Genomic DNA, 23,572 nt, shown 5'->3' on the forward strand with positions numbered 1-23,572 from the left:
AATAGAGATGGTTTTAAAAAATAAATAAATAAAAGCCGCCTGCCACTACAAAAGACAAAGGAGGAAGCTGTTAAAAAAAAAAAAAAAAAAAAAAGGCTGGTGCTGAGTGAAAAGGACAAATGGCGCTGGCGTGAGGGCGAGGACACCCGAGTCAGGCAGAAACGTATCCAGGTCGTCTCCACAACGACCGAAGCGCGAGCTATCCATCAGCGGGGAAGGGTCGCGGGAACAAAATAAATGGTCTGAACGAGCCTGGGAGGCCGAGTTGCAGGTGGAAATATGTGCTCTGAAAGGATGAGCTGAGAAGCTGAAGGTGAGGCTGTGTTTTTGGAGTGGTTGCCTGGGAGAAGTGTGAGATTCTCTCAGAGACCATCAATGAACATTTTAGAAAATAGGTGACCTCGTTTAGCCCGCACGGTGTGATCGTGAGGCTATGTTGGGTCTTTAAAATCCAAGCACTTTCAGGACAAGCCATCTTTCCACTAGGTTCGTTTCAAGCGGTTGTTGAAAGATAAAGATGGGAGGATCCGCGTCAGCGTGTGTATGACTGACATTTTGAAAAGAACGAACCGAATCAGCCAGAAGTGCAACAATCGCTCATCTAAAAGTCTCTGTAAGTGTCAACTTTCCCAGCAGATATTTCTGTGCTTCAGTTAGATTTTCAGTCCCATCTTTTTGTATTTTTTACTCCGATATGAAGCTAGTTCCCAGACTGTAACGTTTTCAAATAAAAAAATAAAAAAAGAAGCCTTAAATGAAGGATGTTTGATACTTGTTTTGAAAATTGCTGTGGGATGGATCTTGCTTTAGGCTCGATGACTAAAAGCTTCATCAGGATAGAAACGTTCAAGTAGCTTTTTCAAAGTGAAGTGTGGGAACCATTTTGAATTTTCTAAATTTTTGCATCAATATGACTTAACTACATCAGATTTCTTAGAATCATGATAAAAAACAAATCAAAAGAGCCTCATTAATCAGAGGTGGTCAAATAAAAGTGCTTGGTCACACATTTATGGAGGAAAACGATCCAAATTAGACATCTTTGATGAGCAAAAGCATCGTTCAGACACGTATGGTAGTGGATGCTGATTTTGAGATTATTCAATCATTATACTGGGATACATCTGCCTCACATCAGGCAGATTTGCTACATGTAGTTTGTGGCTTAAGTTAGACATTTCCTGCACTTTGTAATCAATATGTGTCGGGGCGAGCGTTCAGTCTCCACTAACTGATGAACATGGGTCAACGTACCTGGCTGAAGTTAACTTATTTGCAAGAGTTTTAGCTACTTTCCAAAGAGGCTAAATTCTCACGCGAGTCACGAGATTGTAGTCACGAGCGAATTCATTTGCAGCTCCAAGCTAAAACACAAAAGTCCAGACCGATCTGCAGGAGCCGTTTTAGGGGGACAGTTGATCATGTCAGCTCCCGTCGCTGAAGTTTGGGCAATACTTCAGGGGATGCCAAATGGCAGCAGCACCCTCACTGTCAGGGCTGTAACCAAATGGCAAAAAGTTGCTCAAGTAGTCTGTACAACATATGTGTTTGCTAAAAAGTTTAAATAGACCTATTGTCATTTTTTAAAATAATTTTGGGTTCATTTTTACATCACTGCTGTGTGTTTCCATGCATTCATTAAATGCAGAGCACGTGATGAAGCTAGGCGTGAAGGATCACAGATATTGGAGTTCAGCAATAGCGGGTTTATTGGGCCAAAAAAAACAACAAAAAAAAACAACTTCGGCGTTCTACCATCTGTGGAAGGCAAATATTTCTTTTATGTTACCTGCCATGATGCAGGCCCACTTTGCTTTCGTTTATGATATTTATATCATGTGCTGCAGTGGATGCCAAAATCACATAATCAATGAATGTTATACTTGCTCTGTCTCACCAGTTACAGACAGAATAAGTGGATGCTTAATTTTGCAAGTTATGTCACTTTGAATGACAGCAACTGGGCGGACTTTTTTGGAGTGTGCTCTTCAAAGAAATCTCCAACGTTCCAACGCCTTTTTTTCGGTTGCAATCCATATGCATGGCAGTCAACAAGCAGTCATACTCTGATCAGGACTAAACATGCATTCTGTGATGTTTATGTTTTGACATACAGCATGTTGGCGCTCAGGTTTGCAGTTAGTGGTGTGAACGGCTTTAAAAGTGGTGACTTCCCAACATAGATTTTCTCTCAGCTACCCCATCTCTCACTGACCTCCAGCATCTTTGCATGACTTTAATGGATAGATGCTTCATCCAAGCGCCTGTGTGTATATATACACACACATATATATATATATATATATATATACATACATATATATATATATACATATTTTTTTTTTTTTTTAAAGTGGCTTTCCTAAACAATTTCATAATGACTTGTCATGAGTGAGCTGTGCAAATTAAAAACAATTCAGCATTTGTTGTTTGGTATGTTAGTTATAGCTTCAAGAAGTGAAAAGGACAATCATTTCCTCTGAAATATTCCTCTCATGTTGCACAGCCTTGTGAAAAAGTGATTTTTTTTTTACTTTTCTGGACAGTAAAGAGCTCATCTTGAAGTATTTGTGTGTGTGTGTGTGATCCACTGAGGTATTACTTCCTACCTTCGGGGGGCATGAGCGTCTTGTTGTTCTGGGCGCACCAGCCCACCGGGTGCAGCTCTGCTGTCATGACATCACACCAGAAGTCGGCCTTGCGGTCGTCGCCGTAACCGCTGTAGCGCAGCAAAAGCAGCTGGCCACATGTGGTGATGATGGTGGCCACCCAGTATGTGTCAGGGCTGTTCTTATTGGCTACCTCCAGCTTCATGCCTGGCTGGAAGCTGCTCTGGAGGCTAATTTCCACCTATCAGGGACAACGAGAGGAATATTTTGACCAGGGTCTGGGTGTTATTTTCAAATAGGATATGGAAACATTGAGATCACGGGAATCAAACACAGCAGAAACACGAGGAGATCAAAAAGGTTGTGAACAAACCTTTAGTTTATTATCAAAACTACTATATTTGGTGGGGAAACTGGAAGTGAGAGCACTCAGTTGACATTTATAAACTGAAAATTTACAGAGATAAAAAAAACAAAGCAGGGTAGATCAAATATGAACCATGTTTCAGTTATGCGCAGTGATGTGTTATCTGAAACTGATGTCAACAGACAAGTTTCCTTTTGCATGCGGCTTTAAAAGTGGAACTAAAACACACTGGATGATGTCAAAATATCAAACTGCAGTATATTGATGGAATTTGACAGTGTTTTCATGACGACTACTCCGGCTTACATTGACAAACGAGGAAAGCATTTCAGGGGAACTCCGCTAATTTTACACAGTTTATGGGAAGTATTACCCAGGCTGGGAAATGATTGTTTAGTGTCTTCTGCTGCTCTGTTGGAAGCCACGGAAACTAACCTTTGATGATTCAATTGTAAACATAACAGAACGTATACGTGCAACTGACTGAATCAGCAATGCAGAATCTTATGGTTTTGGAATTTAACCCACACAAAAAAAATTAAAGGTCAGGATATTTCTGCTTCATCTGATTAAGTTTTCAACTTTTTTTCCTTTTTCTTTTTAAAAGCTCACTTCCAAAAGGAGTAAAGTAATCTAATTAGCTGATTCTAGCAACTAAAATGTGAGTTTTTTTTTTAATGCTTTTCACTGATTAGATTTGGACTGTTAGCTGTATTAAGAAAAGAAAAAAAAAAAAAAAACACAGTTCAGAAATTTCCCCCCTGAGTGCTGAGACACTCAAGGGGAATTTTGTGATTTTAACTTGATGTTACCCTTAAAAAGCAGTTTAAAATAGCCACAAGAGAATGTTTTGGATGAACACATCGTTCTTGGCACAAGGGGAAACGAGAGATCCAGATTAACATAAAGAGTTAATCACTTCTATGTTGGGCCATGCCCCGTATCTAGGAAAATATTCATGTAAATCATCGATGGTGCCCCTGGAAAATAGGGCCAAAAGAGGAACTTGATGCGCTGCAGTAGATGGGAAAAAAAATGCAAGAATGTTGCCATAAATGTGAAGCGACATATTTTAGCAGACATTTACTGAAAGAGCCAGTTAGAGCTGTCTTTTTCCAGCCAACGGTGGGGCGACATGGACGTTCCTCAGTTCAGGAAATAGTCACAAAATGAACAAGTCTGTGACGCAAAGGTGAAGTGGTGCAAAATTCACAAGTGTTCGCTTGAACCACATGAAACTTCTTTCGTTCGTTTTAGATGGAGAAAATTCACTCGTTTAAATAGCTGCTAGCTTAGTTCCCCCTTTCAGAATTCCTCCCTAATTCTCTACACTGGGAGCACTCTGACTCTACTGCAGACTCTACTTTCAAAAAGCTTGAAATATCCCTTTAATTTGTTGGTTGCCACTCAAAGCCTGTTTTTTCCTTTAGCGATGGCAATTTTGAAAAAGGTAGTGACTCAGAAGTGGATGAGAATGCTGCTTGAAATAAGGAGTAAGTTGGCAGGCTCGTCCGACAGTGCTGTCAGCAGGTGTGCAAATCACAGGTGAGATTTAGGCAACCGCCGGCCACGCTGGATGAAGCCGGGCACTTTCAGAAACATCCTCGAACCAATCCTGTGTTCGTAACAACAGGAAAAAAAAAAAAGCAGACTCTGGGCAGAAAAAGCCACGACTCTGTGCATGAATGCAGCACAACGTATTAATGTTTCCACCGTGGCGACAGGCTGCATTCAACTCTCGAGCACATTACAATCCAACAGGATGTTCACATTCAACACTCACGCATACACGCACACTCTTTAGTGAATGGAAAAGCCAACATCTTAGAAATAAACACAATACAAACAGCCCTGTGACTTCCTGCTGCAACAATGCAAACGTGCTGTATCACTCTGGTTGGCTTATGTAAGAGGGCAGCCTCAGCAGCAAAGTCTGACTCTGAGTGTATGTGTGTGTGCGTGTGCGTGTGTGTGAGTGTGTGTGTGTGTGTGTGTGTGTGTGTGTGTGTTTATACAGGCCCAAGAGAAATCACTGTTTCAATTTGTCCGGGCAAAGAGACGGAGAGAGAAGAGGGCAGCACTTCACTGAATCACATTTTTCTGGGGAATTCATGGTCTGTTTCCCAGTGACTCAATCCACTTACCAACAAGGCAATTTAGCTTCCCAGGAGACCTAAGCTGTTCAAATCACCACTCAGACGGTTTGTCCAACATCAGGGCACTCTCACATAAAACCCACGTATTACAATCCCGCCCTCATTACAATCATCGGTCCGAGCGATGAAAGACACCAAAAATCCGGGCACACTTTTTATTTCAAATCTTGAAACGACGGACACGTCTCCACCTTTCCAAGCTCGCGCTGCCATCAGTCAAGCTCTGAAAGCCTCATCGGGGCAGACGGCTGCTCCGTCGGCCAAACACACAAGTCATCTGATGGATAAAGACCTCACATCCAGGATCAGCTGCATTCACCCATCTGGCCCTCTTCTGTGATGCGCCGTGTTAATGTAGGTAAAGCTTTGGAATTATTTGGTTAAAGACTGATTTATGGGGGGGTGGGGTTTCGAGTCAAATTATGTCACCTCTAAACTAAAAGGAAAAAAAAAAAAAAGCACGATCAAAGGCTGAAATACCACAAACAAAGACACTATGGCGACAATGTAACAGGATAGTGTCATTGGATAATTATTTGTCCAATAGTCAGTCACCAAAAAGATCAAATTCACAAATTCAGATGAATGTAATTTGAAAGGGTTCACAGGTCACCCCAAGATGATGATGTAACAAAAAGCTGTCTGTTGAAAATGAAGAAAAACGAAAGCCACTAATCCATAAATAAACAACACACCCAAACTAAGAAAAACAAGTTCTTATACAATGCAGCTTCAACCCTGACCAGAGTTTAAGTACCAGGAAAACTGTTCATTTCGCTTCTTAACCGTCTCAGTTGAAAGGTTTTTCCACACACAAACGTCTTAAACCGTAATGCTTCAGTGAGTCTGAGTGTCGAGTGTAATAGTAAAAAAATTTTTTTTTTTAAAAAAGGCTTCCTCCTCTGGTCTTTTCCCGAGCGCTTTTCCTTGACCTCATTGGAAAACGTCATGTGTAAAGACAGGAGAAATTTGTGAGGAAATAAAACTGTGCTGTATTCAAAAACCAGGCAATCTTTTTTTATTTAAATTTTTTTACCCGGCTGCGATGGGTCTGCAGCTCTGGAATTCCAGCTGTTCAGAAACTATGCCACAAAAAGTGCTTTAGATACTTACTATACACACTAAAAAAAATGTTGTCAGAGGCTGCTCACTCTCCAAATACTGATTGATGTGACTCCCAGTAAGACTGTGTGAAAATAATGTGGCGTCGCTTTGCAAGTCGTAGCTGCAAAGAATTGTAACGGAGTTATCTCCTTTCCTTTCATCAAGGACAGTCTGGCGTTTGCCAAAAGAAATAAAGGAAGCACTGAAGCTTATTTCCTTAAGATTTGCAGAATTTAGCCGTCTCTTATCGTGGCTGCCACTGAGAAACTTCCAGTCCGTTTTGCTCAGTCAGGAATCCTCCGAAGAACTATTCCGCCACTTCCCCCGGTGCCCGTGTAGCGCCTGTTTTCAAACCGTTTCTGGTGAGGAGAGCGTGTGTTGCTGCCAACAAACAGGTGACACACTCCGGCGTCGGCACTTCAAAGAGTTTTACTGTCTTTGTGCTGCCGCTCCGAATGCTTCTAGTTGGAAATCTCTTAAGATTTTTTTGTTTTTTTCAAAAATTTTTGCTGTTATTGCTGTTGCTCCTGTTGGCAGGGACGGTCGCCTTAGTAACCACAAAAATGGAGAAGGAGCAGTTCTCACCCTGTATGTCAGTCATGAGTTTTGCTCACATAATATATCAGACTTGTATCAGAAGTTGTAGGAGCAGAGTGAACGTCAAAGGCAAATGCTGTGCTTTTAAAGGCGCAAGCTTTTTTTGTGAGCTGCGCAGTTAACACTAACGCAAGTATTTTTCGCACTTCTCTCCAGAATTTTGCCCGAATGACTAGAAATCTCTGGAAATGTTCATACTGATTTTGACAAATATTAAGCAGTTTGTAGCAAGTGGCTTAGGCTGAGACAAAGATGAGGTAGCCACAAGCAAAAAAATCTGTGCGCCATCAGTACAAACCTGTGGAACTATGTTGTTTGACAAGTCCCAAAAGAAAAAACACCTTCCTACTAGTTTTTCTGCACCGTTACATGTGCAGAAGTGTCTTCAAAACAGGGTTGTTTTTTTTTACTTTATTCTTCATTCTCAAAGGGAAAAATCCTCTCTGTGTGAGAAAACTAAATTGAAAGGCTGTCGGGAGGATTCCAAATGAAAAGACACCCTTCCTTCTTTTCTCCTTTGTGTGTTGGTAGATTACAATGCAAATTATGCTGCATACCTCTACCCACAATCACAAAAGGAACCTCCACGAAGAGGCCGAAAGTCTGTCTATGTATAAAACGCGACAACTGGGTTTCACGCTACATACAAAAAGCCCAAGTCCTAAAAGAATATACTCATGTTGGAGCGGACACGTCCTAAATCACATCTGGTGTATACAATCACGATTCCTCAGTCTGTTACTCAGCTTTGTCTTTGAAAGTAAAGTCATTATCATTTCGTCACCACAGCAGTTCACCGACACTGAATGGAAAACTAATTAGCTGCATCGGTGCCGTCTTTTGGAAAAATCCATAACATCGGTTAGTTTACGCCCACTTGTCTTGTTAACATACGGCAGCTGTCAGTTCAGACACAGGAAGAAGTGGACCTGGACATCATATCACACATTTTTTTAAAAGAAAATCACATTATAGGTTTTCCTTTCTCCACCTTCTTGGTGTGTGAGAGATGAGCGCTTGGCAGCAGTGCGAGCAGAGATTAAGCAGGTGAGTGTGACGCTTTAAGCAGGCCACGCAGTTGGCGGTGGCAACATGCAGCTCAGCTGACCTAGAGTATAACTGTCCAACTGAAAGAACTCCAAATATGAGGGTTAACCCAGCAACGCAGAGCAGAGCGGGCCAGTAGGATCACTGCCAAAAATGTAAAAAACAACAACAACTAAAAAAAAAAAAAAAAAAAAAAAAAAACACTCCGCCTCCTCTCTTTTCCATTCGAAGGAAACGAAGATTGTGTTGCTTCAGACTTGATGTCAAATCTTCTTTAGGATGCTTTACTGGTTCGCACATCTGAGAAAAACCATCAGACTTCCGGCGGAACCGACATGTCTCGCTTGTAGAGTATGTTGCCAGTTTAAAATACAGGCTTTGGTGCTTTAACAAAATGCAGATTTTGGACACGGAACTGTTTTAACTGTCGATCAACTTTGAGCAAAACTGCATTATGGTGCTCTTCCAAAAGCTTCTGGGTGTCTTATTAGAAGCTGCAGTGAAGGTTGTTTCAAAATGTGCAAAAATAGATCTTTTCATATGATTTCACATGTTTTTTTCAATTTTATATATATATACAAACAGCAATGCATGCCACAAAACGAGAAAATAAACCTCCTTAATTCCAAGTGGATTCCAGAGGGTGTGAAAGGAAGAGGAATGCTGAAATGTCTACATCTCTATCTAAGCGACAAATCTGAGCACTAAAAAAAAAAAAAAAAAAAAAAAGGTTGATGGAAAAATTCCATAAAAAGAGCAAAGTCAAAAAAGCTATTAGTCCATCTCTCATTATGAAGCCCAACAAGCGGTTTCTGTAACTTTATAAGCTGTAAATATGGAGCTTCAATTTCAGGGTTTTGCAAATTTTTTATATTGTAATTTTTTGTTTGCAAATCCTATGAGCCACTTTGTGGCAAAGGATGACGGTATGTCAGGCTTTTGATAGACACAGAGATCTACTTGTATTCAAAAACAATGCAAAACTCCTTTGTGAGCTACAATGTTGCACAGACTAACTAGTTTATTCATTGGTAGCCTCACCCCGTCCTGTAGACTTTAATGTTAACCAAAGAGCATTAAAGACAGCTGGAAATAGTCCCGACCAAATGCAAACTTTCTTTCTTTAGGATCTATCATGGCAGTTTTTAAGAAAACTGCTGGGACTTTAAACCCAATTTGACCTTTGCAAGTTCCTGTGTCCTCTGTGGGCATAGAAATACATGGTTGGTTTTGACCTTTTCTTTCTTTTGTTTACAATAACGCCAATAATGGCTGGAGAACTTTGGTTAAAGCAACGCAAAACAAGTTCGTGAACGTTAAAACTACCTGCTTCCGAGTTATTTTCTGTTGTTATGCACATTTGTGGGCCTGTAATTGCCCTGGAGTACCCCAGGGGCTGAGATACCGCAGGTCACGGCTTTGGTTTCCAGCCTCGTACCGCACTGTTTGCTTTATGTCGGATGGCACTGTTGTTGTTTTTGCTAATGTTTTTGTGGCCTTTTCAACATGACATCAAATTCATGATTTTTGACAGTGGTGTTTACATCCCACAACTATATGACCAGCCAAAAAGCAAAAAAATAAATTAGCTAAATTCTCAGGTGCTACTTTAAATCATGCGCCTTAGAAAACTGGATGACGAGGACCTCGTTTAACTTTCGTCCATCCAGTTTCAAACAAATTATCCAAAATAACCATCAAAAGCAAAGAAAAATGGAATCACTGTGTTTGTATGCTTTAGTGCTTCAGTTACATTCAAAAGTGTTGACAAAAAACAGCAAAGATCGTCAAACAATTTGCAGGAAACAAAAGCACCTGAGTGCATTAAGAGCATAAACAGAGCGCTGTCTGGGCTTTCCTCCCTCTTATATGTTGTTAAAGGATCTCTGCATATGGCACTTATCTGTGAGGCTGTGTTTAAAGGATCATCAAAGAAGATAATACGCACATGTTTGAAGGTGGTGTGAGGGGCGGCGTCGGCTCCCGTCTCCTCCATGAAATCCTCCCAGTTGAACTCCGTCTCCTCCTCCATGGATTCTGCATCTGAATGAACAAAGTCACTCTTTTAATCAGTACTAATACAATCAGACTTACAAAAAAACAACAACAACAACAACAACAAAAAACATTCTTATGCGTAGTATCGCTCCCAAGAAGCTGTTAAATACCGAGATGTAATGTCACGTAAAACCCAGCTGATAAGCACAGAATGAATTCACAGTGAATTACTTGGGGCACACGTTTGAGTTCACAGCAGGCTATACAAAGTCACCGATGTTTCTCCTGGAGGTGAGAATAGCTCGCTTTTCCTGTGGGAGACATTTATACATTTATGGCGTTGCGTGTCATGTTTTTCCTCTGTGGCGTTTGTGTGTGTGCTGCATCTCTGGAGACCCTGGTGTGAACCTGCTCTGTAATGAGAGGAGACGGTGGGAAGATGATTTTTTCTGTCTGCTCGCTTTTTCTCATGAATGCACTCACACCAGCTGTTCCCCTGGCAATATTGTTTTTAGTTTTGTGTAAAAGTTGGTAAGTCAAAAAAAATAATAATTATAATAAAATAATTTAGGCTTTTACTTTAGAATCAAAAGTAATCCATGATTGTTTCTATAGTGTACACAAAGAGTCCATTTGTGTGCTCTTCACTAATCAACATCACATATCTGAGTGTGAAATCATTTGGATGAGCGGGGCTCTTAAGAGTTTGTCTAAGAGATGCTTTCTGTTATGTTCTTCAGGGTCAACTTCAGGTTCAACAATGAGTTTTCATTGTTTTCACAAAGCAGGTTCACTTCTTGCCGGTGAATGTTGCCATGGCAACTTATACTGGAAACACAGGTTAGACTCAAGATAAGATATCAACACATGCGAAAAGCCTGGCGACCAACCAAACAATTCTCTAATTTAAACTGTACTGTTTACTGAGAGGCAGTAAATGCAGATCTAACACAGACTGATTTGCTCTAAAGATGGTGGCTATCGACTTTAAAAAGATTTGGAACAACATCTATTCTTTCCCTTGTATCCAACTCACTAAAATACCTCAACATATGACTGTACGCTCAGATTCAGGTATACATCTTGTAAAATGTATCACAAACTATTTAAAATCATTCACCAAATGAAAGAGTTTCTGCTAAGCTTTTTAGAGCCCGGATGACAGAAAATAGACCATTAATAATAAGCCCACTGACTTGATTACATCCCTTGTTTTTGATTCAGTAGAAAGAGCATTTAAAAACAACCAGTGTTGCATCTGACTGAATTAAGACTTTCTTACCCGATCACAATCAGAATTACTTTCCTTTTTTTACCCCCCCTCTCTTCCCTTTCCCTCCTGCACAGGATTATAGTTTTTTTTTGTTGGAAACGCGCAGCTCCAGATCGAACTTGTTTGGGATCGAACTTCTGATGCCAACTCCACCAGCACATATCCAAAAAACCTGGGTTCACTTAACGAGTTTGTGACTCTTGCTGTGACCCTGCTTAGTTATACCTTGGTTGTCAGAGCTGATTTAGTCGGATACCCAGAAGATTCCCTGCATATGTTCAACCTGCTTGGTGGTACAGAGATTGAAAATGACAGGATTTCAATTTCCAACTTTAATCATGAGTTATATCAAATATGGCACGACATAAGGCAAGTTTCCTTTTGATTGTTTTGAACTGCCTCAGTTATGACTAGTCCGGCTCCCCTGGTTCACTTCATTGTTTACAAGCCCTGACACATACACCATTCAAGGGTTATATCCTCAAAGACCCCCTTCTAAAAGGCACTGACATTATGCATGTGCATTTGCTTCTCTTTGACAACAGTGGATGGTTTTCATGCGACTCCTTTAGGCGTTCAGGGACATTTTAGCTCCAGAAGCTAACCGTGGCTACGCTCCTCTTGAAAGGGCATTGCACAAGTTACAAGTTGAAAAGCAGGCCTTCCAAATTCCATACCCGACGAATGATTTAAACCTACACTGGCGAGAATGAAACAACACGTCTGCTTATGTTCTCAGATTGTTTTTTTTATGTTAATTAATTTTTTTTTTTTAAAGAACAAACGTGTCACAAAGCTGGGTTTGTAAACAGCAGAAAGCTGCGTGGAGCACTAATCGCACCAGGTCGATGTTTTCGTTCCGATTTCTTCCCAATCAATTGTAGACCTGAACGATGCTGCTTGAAGGGAGACGGTCGGGACAGCCGAGAGCTGAAGAAGTTACTGATTGGGACAACGAGCCTAAATGACCTTCGTAAAAGCAAAGGGAAACAAGGGAAAAATCTCAGCATATAATATACTGTCTATATGCAATATACTGCGGCAGCTTGAGTCACTTAATACTCAAAGGCCAGTTTCCCACTGAAGAAAAAAAAACACACAAAAGTGTTGTTTTTATTTTTAAGTCTGAGAGGGGCTTTGGTACACAAAAAAAAAAATAATAATAAAAAAAAAAATAATAATAATCAACATAATATGCCAAAACATGTAAACCAAGCTGCAACTGTGAAATAAACAAACAGTCTGAATCTCCTGAATTGTGATTGGAATTGAGTTACAGACGTTTAAACACAATGGAAAAAACATGACTTATTGTCATAAACAGATGCCCATAGATGACTACAGCTGTAACCTATTTGTTAGAAACCACACTCAGACCACAGCCTGATGTCTTACCAAGTCACAGTTGGTAACAATAGCACAAAAAATGATTGTTATCATTATTATTTTACACAGCTTTTTCAAAAGGTGTATCCAGACACTTTCCAAGAACTCTATTGGCTATTGCTGCCTCGATTATTGCAGCGTCGATTAAAAAGCTGCGAAAAACTGGCTACATTTCGACATTTTATTTTGGAAATGATCGATCGCCGGATTACCGGGAGCTTGTTGGAGAGGAGCTACTTAAATGGCCTAACATTTGCTGACTGTTGCTTCTGCTGATTATACCCGCTGTGGTCACTGCTTTGCAACAATCAAATCACAGAAGATCTTCACTTTTTGATGTTGCATGCCTACACATTTAGACCGAGACAGCCCGCTGTCGGCCTTTTAAGAGGTTAACTTCTTTAGTCTGTGAACATCCCTTCCATTACTTCATGTATTGCATCATGAAGAAAAGAGTCCATCTTATGAACAAAGGATTTTCAGTGTTCTTACAGCAAATACACCACCCTTTTTTTTCTCATTTAATCTATCGGGACATGTATGAATGGAACATGGGCTAAAAGTGCCTCTTTTTGGTCACTGTATCCCAGGAGCACTGTTTTGCTAAATATACTAGTGCTGTCACATGAATCAATGCCTGGAACACAAACTGGATGTGTCCTATAGACAGACGACGTTGTGCAGCAACATTGTTTTAGGAAGTGGCTGGGATATAGGCCAGCAAACAAAACATGCGGCGTGCCAGATAGCACAGAGGCTTAAACAGAAAACTATTCAAGTGTGTGGGTGTCCTTAATGTTGTCTCATTCATTTCTAAACACACGGTTGCTGTGTATTCTAACAATTCTAAATATAGCAGGATAAAAAAAACAAATAAAAAAAAACATTTTGTTTTCATAGAGGAACACTCCAGTGTCCAACGAACCTGCTGCAGAATGGAATTAAACAAAGGCAAAAACATATAAAGGACACATTCCTCATAAGCATTGGCATGCGATCTCAAAATATTTAACTCACTAATCTGCTGAGATCTGCAGCTTGAGGGCAGCTTCATAAATAAGGTAGAGAAAAAGCTACAAATCGGTACCTGTGTTCACCTCCTCTTCTTTCCCATTCGTCGGATAATGTGACTTCATAGGCGTGAGGGCCAGTGGCTGCTCCTGAGTGCCAGACTGCATCCTGCGGCTTCCACTTTTCAGAAGGCGTTAAACCTTTGAACTGGTGCGTTTCAACTTGTCCTCACTGCATCTCTCCCTTTGCCCGACGAGCCCTTCAACAGAAAAGATAAACTCAATTAACGCTGGGATTCGTCTGAGACATGCCTGGGGAAAAGACAGCGATACTTTCCAGGAAAACTCAAAGTCTTGCTGCTCATCCCGGCGATTAAACGATTTAAGCGAGATGGATCGCAAAAGCTTGGGTGTTTGGTGAAATGCGTGGTGTTTTCCCGGAAAAATCCTTTTGCTTACATGAAATGATGCAGTTTGCATTTCCAGTTTCTTTAGAATGAAACAAACAAAAAAAAAAAAGAAGTGAGGGTTTATTACGAAAAGCAGAAGCTACCATAATATAACAATTTCAAGTTGAAGTCGGCTGAAAAAAACTCTGCAGCGGTAAGTCCTTGCAAAGGGAATTTTTTTCAGAACAATCTAAGCCAAGGGAAAAACCTCTAATTGTTGACCATCCTCTGCCTCTTTAGTCCGTGTTCTGTAATTCTCTGTATGCATATTGCCTACCGGCTGCATGTATTTGCATACCACAGCAAAACTCCGTCAGGTGACCGGTCAGACAAAGTAGACAAACTGGAATGGCGGGGGGGGGCACGGCCCGACAAATTAGCCCGACGAGAACGATATGTATTAAGGCAAACATGGAGGGAAAATACAGAAGTGCAGAAGAACATGAGGATAGCTTAAAATAGAAGATAAAAGAGGAAATATGATTGTAAACAGATGTGTGTGGCGCATACAGAAACAAACTTTAGTTGTCTGTCCAACATTTAACTAATGATTTCATTTGTTGAGCTACAATTTCATCTGTTGATATCAACTGTCAATATAAAAGAGAAGGTTTCTTCCTTTTTTCCCCCACTGCAGACATCCTCCTTTGCTTGCTCTCGAGCTCATTCTTTTGCTATATGCTTTCATTGAATTAGTCCTCTCCAGTTGAGCAGCGCTAACCAACTTCAACTTGACACGAGCACGAACAGCTGAGACAAAGAAAAAAAAAAATATCTGGCTGGTAACAAACTAATCAACTTAAGCCTGTCCAACCTGAATTCTTCCCTCTCACAAAGCTCTCTTGTGACAGTCTGGGTTTTCTTTTCTTTTTTTTACTTTTCCAAAAAATTTTAAACACCAAAACAACAATAGACTGCGTCTCTCTCTGCATCGGTGTTCACCTGAGTGGTCCACGCTGCATTGAAACATCCTGCTGCTGAGACATTCTAAGGCATTCTTGACAGTCAGTAACAGATTCAGCTGAAGCAAACAGATTTGGCAACATCTCACCCCGTAAGTTACAAAAAGACTTCTTAAAACAGTCGCACCGTGGCTTGTTTTTCTTGCAGCTTAAGCATATATTCCTCCTCCTTCCTATCATTTCAGAGAGATGTGGGAGCCTGATATAGTCATGACCATTTACAGTCAGGACAACCTCCACGTATCAGAGCATAACAGAAATAAAAAATTTTAAAAAATCATCAGTTCTTTGCCAGGTCTTAGAATCGGGTGAATACAACCTCAGACGAACAAAGACGCATGACATATTGAACCATGACATTATTTCTTCCACCCTTACAGCTTCCATAGGAATTAGAAGGGTAAGTAGCAGCCAGGTCCGCTAATCAAACAAACTTGATTAGTTGATCATCAGCGAATGTGAGCAGCTCTTAAAAAAGTAAAAGTGTTGCAATGCCAAGGAGGAAAGACATCAACAAGGATCTTAAAGAAGCAATGGTTGCTGCCCATCAATCTCAAGTTTTAGACGGCCATTTCCAAACTATTTGGAGCCCGTCATTCTACACTGAGAACGATTATTCACAAGTGGAAAACATTCAAGACAGTTGCCAATCTTCCCAGCAAGTTCACCCCAAGGTCAGACCGTGCAACGCTCAGAGACACTGCAGAAAAACAACGAGCTGCATCTCAGAGCCTACAAGGATGGCTTGTTTGAAGAGTTGCAGCAGAAAGCCTCTTCTCTCTAAAATGAACATGGCAGCGCAGCTTAGGTTTGTGAGGCAGGGTCTGAACAAACCACAAGACTTCTGGAACAATGTCCTTTGGACTGATGAGACAAAAGTGGAGACGTTTGGTTATACTGCACAGCAGCATGTTTGGAGAAAAACCAAACACAGCATATCACCACAAACACCTCATACCAACTGTCAAGCACGTGGTGAAGAGCTGATGATTTGGGGCTTGTTTCACAGCTGCAGGACCTGGGCACCTTGCAGTAGAACTCCTCTGTATGTCAAAGTGTTCTAGAGTCAAATGTGAGGCCATCTGTCTGACAGCTAAAGCTCGGCTGAAACTGGGTCATGAAACAGGACAACGATCCCAAACACAGCGGCAAATCTAAAAACAGAATGACAGAAGAAGAAAAGAATCGAGGCGTTGCAACGGCTCAGTCAAAGTTCAAAGACCTCGACCCGAGCTGTGCATGAACGAATACTGCAACCCTCGATGAAACGAAGCGATGTAAAGAAGAGAGGGCAAAAATCACTCCACAGCGATGTGAAAGACTGAAACCATCATCTAGACAAAAATTACCTCAAGTCACTGCTGCTAAATATGGTGCTACAAGCTGTTGAATACGGTGGCCCTAAAGTGCAAAACACAACAGCAAAAGAGAAAACACAACGGCAAATCAAAAAACACAACAGCAAAAGAGAAAGCACAACGGCAAATAAAAAAAACACAACAGCAAAAGAGAAAACACAACGGCAAAAGAGAAAACACAACAGCAAAAGAGAAAACACAACGGCAAATCAAAAACACAACGGCAAAAGAGAAAACACAACGGCAAAAGAGAAAACACAACAGCAAAAGAGAAAACACAACGGCAAAAGAGAAAACACAACAGCAAAAGAGAAAACACAACGGCAAAAGAGAAAACACAACGGCAAATCAAAAAACACAACGGCAAATCAAAAAACACAACAGCAAAAGAGAAAACACAACGGCAAAAGAGAAAACACAACAGCAAAAGAGAAAACACAACAGCAAAAGAGAAAACACAACAGCAAAAGAGAAAACACAACGGCAAATCAAAAAACACAACGGCAAATCAAAAAACACAACAGCAAAAGAGAAAACACAACAGCAAAAGAGAAAACACAACAGCAAAAGAGAAAACACAACGGCAAATCAAAAAACACAACGGCAAAAGAGAAAACACAACAGCAAAAGAGAAAACACAACGGCAAAAGAGAAAACACAACGGCAAAAGAGAAAACACAACAGCAAAAGAGAAAACACAACGGCAAAAGAGAAAACACAACGGCAAAAGAGAAAACACAACAGCAAAAGAGAAAACACAACAGCAACAGAGAAAACACAACGGCAAAAGAGAAAACACAACGGCAAAAGAGAAAACACAACAGCAAAAGAGAAAACACAACGACATTAACCAAAAAGGAAAAGGTAGGTACCCTCGGGCAAAATAAATCGTCGCTGATTGGACTGGTGGTGGTCCATGCTTTAACAAAAACCACTATATTAAAAAATCTTTAATAATGAACTCATATGATAATGGTGGCCTTAACATTTTAGACTTTTACACTTTAAATAATACTTAAATATATTTAAAATAAAAAATGAAATGGTTTAAACAATGTATCAAGAACCCATCTTCAATTTGGAACTTCATACCAATATTGTTCCATATGTAGTATCTATGTGGGGAAAAATCTTTTTGTAGCTCAATGACCAAGAAAGAAGCTGTTTATGAAAGAAGGATAGTTTTGAGGGGATTTTTTTCAACATTATTATTACAAAGTAAAAGAAATTTAGGCCTTCTAATTTAGAGAAAATAACATTTAGTATGAAGTTCCAAATTGAAGATGGGTTCTTCATAAATTGTTTAAACCAATTTATTTTGAAAGTATTATTTGAAATGTAAAAGTCTAAAAAGTTAAGGCCACCATCATCATATGAGTTCATTATTACTTATTTTTTAATATAGTATTCTTTAATAGCAGTGTGTACGTTGTCACTAGCAGCGCTTATATTTTGAAAACATGTAAACCATAGTCTTTCCGGTTTAAAGCACCCACCACCAGTCCAATCAGTCTAAAATGTTAAGGCCACCATTATCATATGAGTTCATTATTAATGATTTTTAATATAGTGGTTTTTGTTCCGCCATATAAACTTTAATAACATCTTGTCAATATCTTTTGAGATCTTTTTGTTAACATCAAGAGATAAAGCAGCATGTAAGACAGGATATTTACATCTAAATATTCTTTAATAGCAGCGTGTACGTTGTCACTAGCAGCGCTTTTATTTTGAAAACATGTAAACCATAGTCTTTCCGGTTTAAAGCACGGACCACCACCAGTCCAATCAGCAATGATTTATTTCGCCCGAGGGTACCTACCTTTTCCTTTTTGGTTAATGTCGTTGTGTTTTCTCTTTTGCTGTTGTGTTTTGCACTTTAGGGCCACCGTAGTTGAATCATGCAGTAAACTTAGTTATTCACTCAGCTCCTGCATTGTGGTCTATTTTACTATAATGACACAGTGTAATAAGTCACGTGTTGTTGTTCATCTGAGCTCATATTTACCTCATTTCAAGACCCGGTAAGAACCAGATGACTATCCTATTTTTTTCCGATTATGTCCTTATATTTAAAAGCTTAGAATAAAGAGAGGATGTGCTGTTCACATGACTGTGAATTCACTTCGCATCAATCATCAAATCTCTCATGTTTATCTGGAACCAGGTCAAGATTAGCTTATCCAGGAGCCCTCGTGCATAAAACCCACAGCCTCTTCACAATCAGCTATTTGATTGAGCTATAGAATTATTATATTTTGTGCAACAAGCAACGTCTTTTCCCCTTCCTCCTGCTGGTCTTTGTCACTTCTGCATCCCCACGCTGTCAAACTCTCCCTGTTCCTAATCCTGATGGCACAACTTTGCTCTCCTTCTACTTTTTCAAGGCAATCAGTCTGTTGATTAAAACTCACTTTGGTGCGGCACCCCCTAATCTTTGCCACATCCGTTATCCCAAGGTTATTACTGAAGTCATTAAATACGTTTTCATTTTACAGCGACATAAAACAAAGAAAACAAGCGGGTCTTTCAACGGGGGAAGCTTTGAACGGTTTCCTGCTTCTTATACTGTGTAATTAAAGTTGTCCGAACAGGCCGAAGACAATCAGGACAACATGTGGACACAGTTTTGCTTGCGTTTGCGCGTCTAGGAAAAAGCTGTAAAATGCATAACACAAAGCAACAATATGATTTATCTGCCCAACTCACGAGGAAAAACAAGAGAAATTCAAGAAATCGTCTTCACAACAGCGAACCCTGTTTGTCACTTGCCTTGTGGTCGTCTTGAGTCATGCAGTCCCATCAACGGTGACTGGCCAACCGACTTCAACCCACTTTCATCAACCTGGCAATTAGAGCAGAGGTGGGCTGCTATCGCACAGCGATCCTCAATCAATCCCAAAACAACTCCGAGCTTGGCCCATCACTCGAGTTTAAAAAAAACAATTAAAAAAAAATCTGTCTCCAAAAGAGCCGAAAACGCTGCTGCTCCCTGATTAGGTGAGCCACCTGCCCTGAGGTGCCCCCACGCAGGAAAAGGGAAAAGGAAAAACAACAGATCCACCTTCGAGAACGGGCTTAAGTCGTTCTCCCGAAAAAAAACAAAAAGAAAAACGGCCTTGATATCCAGAGAGAGAATGGGAACACACTGCTTCTGTTTGAGCCCTGTGTGTGTTTGCAGAGCTGTGGAGGCTGCAGTACAAAGGCTGTGACAGTCTCCACAACCGCCCGAGTGCGTGCGCGCCATCCCCCACCGCACACACCCCCATGACGTCCCACAGTGGCTCCGGCATATATCCATTGCGTAAACAACAAGCTGAGCTAATTTGGCTCACATGACGGCGTTTCGCTGCCCTTCTCCCTCCCTCCGCTGTCTAAAAGCACTGCAATCTTCGGCAGCGGCGATATGTCACAGTCATCAGCACGCAGCCCTCTTTGGCACTCGTTAAAACTAATCAGAGCGCACTCAAACACTCGTATCAAACAGGAGGAGGAGTTCACAGCAGCTCTTGAACTTGGACCCCCCCCCCCCCCCCTCCCGACACCCCTAAGTGGCAGTTTTATCCCACACAGTATCATAAAGACATTTTACAAATGCTTGTTCCAACACTTCAGCAAAGTGGTATGAGCCTAGAGTGGTATTAAAATCCAATAACGTTTTGCTCACATAACAAGATCAACATGACGCTGTCACCTCAGCCTCTGGCAGTCTGAAATTTTCTCCTCCATAAAACTACCAACCGATCTGCTGTTTTTTTGGGGGTTTTTTTTGCTTTTGTTTCGGAACGTCGCACATCTAAGTGTTGTTTTGGTTCCATCTTCCAGGCAGCACTGGCTCTGAACTGAATATGAAGAGAGTTACGGGGCTTTAATTTGAGGGCTTTAACAACCACAATAAGTGCAGGAGCCGCAGCCCTGTCATTGCCCACCTCCACTTCACAGAAATTAAGAGGAAGCTATGTATTAAAAAGCAGGCCCCACTCCGATTACGCAACACATTAAAAGCTGAAAGCTGGTTTATTTCCATCGATGTGAGAGCCAGAAAACAGGAAATGCATCACTGACCAAATACTTACTGCCTGCGTTGCTCATGTCCCTAAAATTCAGCCTGACATATTTATTGTCTTTGCAAGCTTTTGGACATCCTTCTGGAATTTTAGAGGTCAAGCGTCTGACTTGTTTTAATTGAGTGAATACAGTTCCCAAAGGTAATAAAGAACGTTCTCATTTGGTGGACTTTTTTTTTTAACCCCCACACCCACAAGATAGAGCCTTCAAAATAACTACATGAGGGCAACTAATCACTTATTCAGCCGAATCCTCCTAAAAACAGTCCTATCAAGCTGATTGAATCACACTTTTCCACACTATCGGGACCTTGTGAGGGTGTGCTTTCTTTTTCTCAATCTCACCGAACAAGTTTTGTAACCCCGAGGGACAGAAAACCATTCGAAGTTTGTTTGTTTTTTTTATTTCGTCTTCCCAGGCTGTGGCTCTCTCGACGTCATCTATTCAACCGAATCTCCATCCCTGAAACACGCCGACTTTCTGGACCAGTTTCATCAGAGCTGAGCATTTCTACTCAGTGAAGCTTACTGGAGGAAACAGCCCAGATTGGTCACCAGGGGATTAAGACAGGTCTGGTAGTGTTAATCTCAGACGCAGAACATTTGTTCCCCCGTTGACTCAGATTGAGGGTTTTTTTTCTTTTTCTTTAATTGATTAGCCCCAGATGGGGTGCTGGGCATGCACGTGCTGCCCTTCTGCCTTTCTCTAAACCCATCCATGCCAAAGATTTAATGGGGGATTTAGGAGATTAACTACCACTGCATGGGCTTGGGTTTTATTGCATTACTCCCTATTAGGTTCTCCTCTTTTAGACCCATCCAAGAGTTGTTTCCTCTTGGCAACAGGGTGTCCCGACACAACAATTTGCCCTGTGTTTCTAAACTATATGGATTCAGATGCGCTCACAATGCAGTCAGTGTGTTTTATGCCCAATTACAGCAGCCTGTGATGTTCCCTGGGATCAGATAAAATGATGGGAGTGAAAATAGCTACTGCCCCTGGAGGACCACAAAAAAAAAAAAAAAACGAGGAGGAAAACAGCCCGGCAGCCAGAGAGGTGAAACTCCCTCATCCCTGAGCTTTCTTATTTCAACAACTTCCTTACGGCGCTCCCGTTTGAATAGCAGCTTGGAGGCACGCGACCTCCCCATATTCAAACACGGGCAGAGAGTTGGTTTTCAAAAAGGAGGAGAATCAGTATCTCCTTTAAATCGACCCCTCCTGCCTCTTTTGCTTCTCTCGCGGACAGCATGATTGCCTCTCTGAGGACATTAACACACAGTGACTTATCACAAAAGCAGCTAAATCATCTTTTTTTTTCTTTTTTTAAATGGCCGTTGGATGGTTCTTGCTTAAAAAACAACAACAAAAAAAGCCAACAGTCTAAACCATCATAAAGGGGCAGCAGGACTCACATTGATCGTTCCCTGTGGAGAAAATGGATCATAATATATTTCACATTAATGCTTTTCACCCCCCCACCCCACCCGAAAAGTGCTCCTTGTTGGCATGTTCCCTTTATCTACAACCCTTGCGCGCTCCCATCTCCACTCGCAGCTCAGTGGGAACAAAAAAAATAAAAAAATATATATATATACACATCTAGAGTGAGCTGAACTCTAAAATCCTGATTTATTCACGCTGCACACGAACGTAGTCTATCGTTGGCTGCTTGACGTTCAGTCTTTATGGTTTCGGCTCAAGATGGTGACGAATTTGAGGAATCCTCAGGAATAAGGCAAAGCTGTAAAAGAGATCGCCCGAAGAAAGACCAAAAAAAAAAGGAAAGAAAAAAGGGGAATAATTTAGTAGATTCGCGAGGTTGAGCCCGATCGTTGCAAATGTACCCCATAAAACAAACAACGACGGCTGAAAAAAATTTTTTAAAAAAATCTCGTCTGACAGCGTAATCATCAATATATCCATTTCTGATCTCAGGGGAAAAAGGTTGGAATGAAACCATTCCGCTGACGGTTTGATCTGGGAAATAAATAAAAAACTAATGGTAATGTGACAGAATGTGCTCTACAAGTATGTTCATCGCAACGAGAAACGGCATTTTGTTTTTGTTTTTGGATAAAAGTGAAAGAGGAAACGTTAAGTGCACATAAGGAAGATGAGGCTGTGAGGGGTGTAGCCGAGCAGCAGGCTGGCTGCCACTCCGGTCATGTACTTTGCACACTCAAAACTGCAGCGGAAAAAAACTCCCACGGAGTTGCCAAATGCACACTTCGGATCTAATTGATTAAACCTCGCATATGTCCATCCAAAGAAACCGAACCGGGCGCGTTATCTGCCGTCGTTCTATTTTTTCCTCGTTCAAAGATTTTAAGTCGCAGTTTTCCCCACACGAGCACCATAACCCGCCATGTTGAAAGTGCTTTGACATTTTGGCAGTGTCCGGTATTTTCCGGAGGCTTTCACGCACCTAAGGGTGACGTTGGGGGGTGGGTGGGGGGGAAAGAAAAATCCCACATGACTCATTTGCGACCGAAAGACAACAATAACTTATTTCTGACGTTAATGTTTTAGAAGAAAAAAAAACACCCAACTCCGCGTTCGTATCAAACAGAAATTGCGCGGTGGTCATAAAAAAAATAAAAGCAGCGTTGAAACGCGACAAAATAACACCTTTTTTATCTTGCATTTCCCCCCCCCCTTCTCAATATTTCATTACGCTCCTGAGACTTGAAAGGAGAAGACAACGCAATAAACGATATTACCAGGAGTGCCACGAGACGCCGTCCTCTCCGTCGGTGAAAGCTGTTAATTACGGCGCGTGAGAGGACACTTTAAAACAACTTGAGCTCGCGAGCGAACGTTCGCGACTATTTTCCTCGTTTCTACAGAAACCGCCTCGGGAGCACTTCAGGGGGAAGTGGTGGTGGGGGGCGTTAAAGAGCGGAGGAGGAGAACGAAATAACTCTCCGTGTGTTTATTTCGTCGACACAAGGAAAATAACGAAAGCAGAAAAAAAACCTCACGAGACCGCCGGAGCCGTCACCTGTCTTACCTGTCCAAGTTTCCCCCCCCCCGTCTCTCTCTCTCTCGCTGCCGCCTCTCCTTCTCGAGACCCCCCTCTGTTTTTTTTTCTTCCTCTCCTCTCCTCGTTCGCATGAGCCCGAGCAAAGCAACGCGAGCGACGTCTTTCAGCTGCTGCTGCCCCCGTTCCAATATGGCATCTCCCA

At 41.3% G+C, this 23,572-nt stretch overlaps 1 protein-coding gene across 4 annotated transcripts in view; it reads right to left on the reverse strand.

Annotated features, from left to right (window-relative positions):
* The window catches only part of sfmbt2 (Scm like with four mbt domains 2), a 60,252-nt gene extending 36,680 nt beyond the window's left edge, over nt 1-23,572 (reverse strand). For 2 of the 4 annotated variants that reach the window (XM_075471858.1, XM_075471855.1), the window contains exons 1-4: nt 23,398-23,572; nt 13,625-13,807; nt 9,829-9,923; nt 2,610-2,850 (exon numbers count right to left, since the gene is read on the reverse strand). In XM_075471858.1, the coding sequence (XP_075327973.1) occupies nt 2,610-2,850; nt 9,829-9,923; nt 13,625-13,715 (427 nt within the window). In that variant the 5' untranslated portion in view covers nt 13,716-13,807; nt 23,398-23,572. Of the gene's footprint in view, nt 1-2,609; nt 2,851-9,828; nt 9,924-13,624; nt 13,808-19,088; nt 19,798-23,107; nt 23,273-23,397 lie in introns of those variants that run through there. The other 2 variants (XM_075471857.1, XM_075471856.1) reach the window with 2 other exon arrangements.

Source organism: Odontesthes bonariensis, chromosome 8 (genome assembly GCF_027942865.1).
Source record: "Odontesthes bonariensis isolate fOdoBon6 chromosome 8, fOdoBon6.hap1, whole genome shotgun sequence".
Classification (NCBI taxonomy): domain Eukaryota; kingdom Metazoa; phylum Chordata; class Actinopteri; order Atheriniformes; family Atherinopsidae; genus Odontesthes; species Odontesthes bonariensis.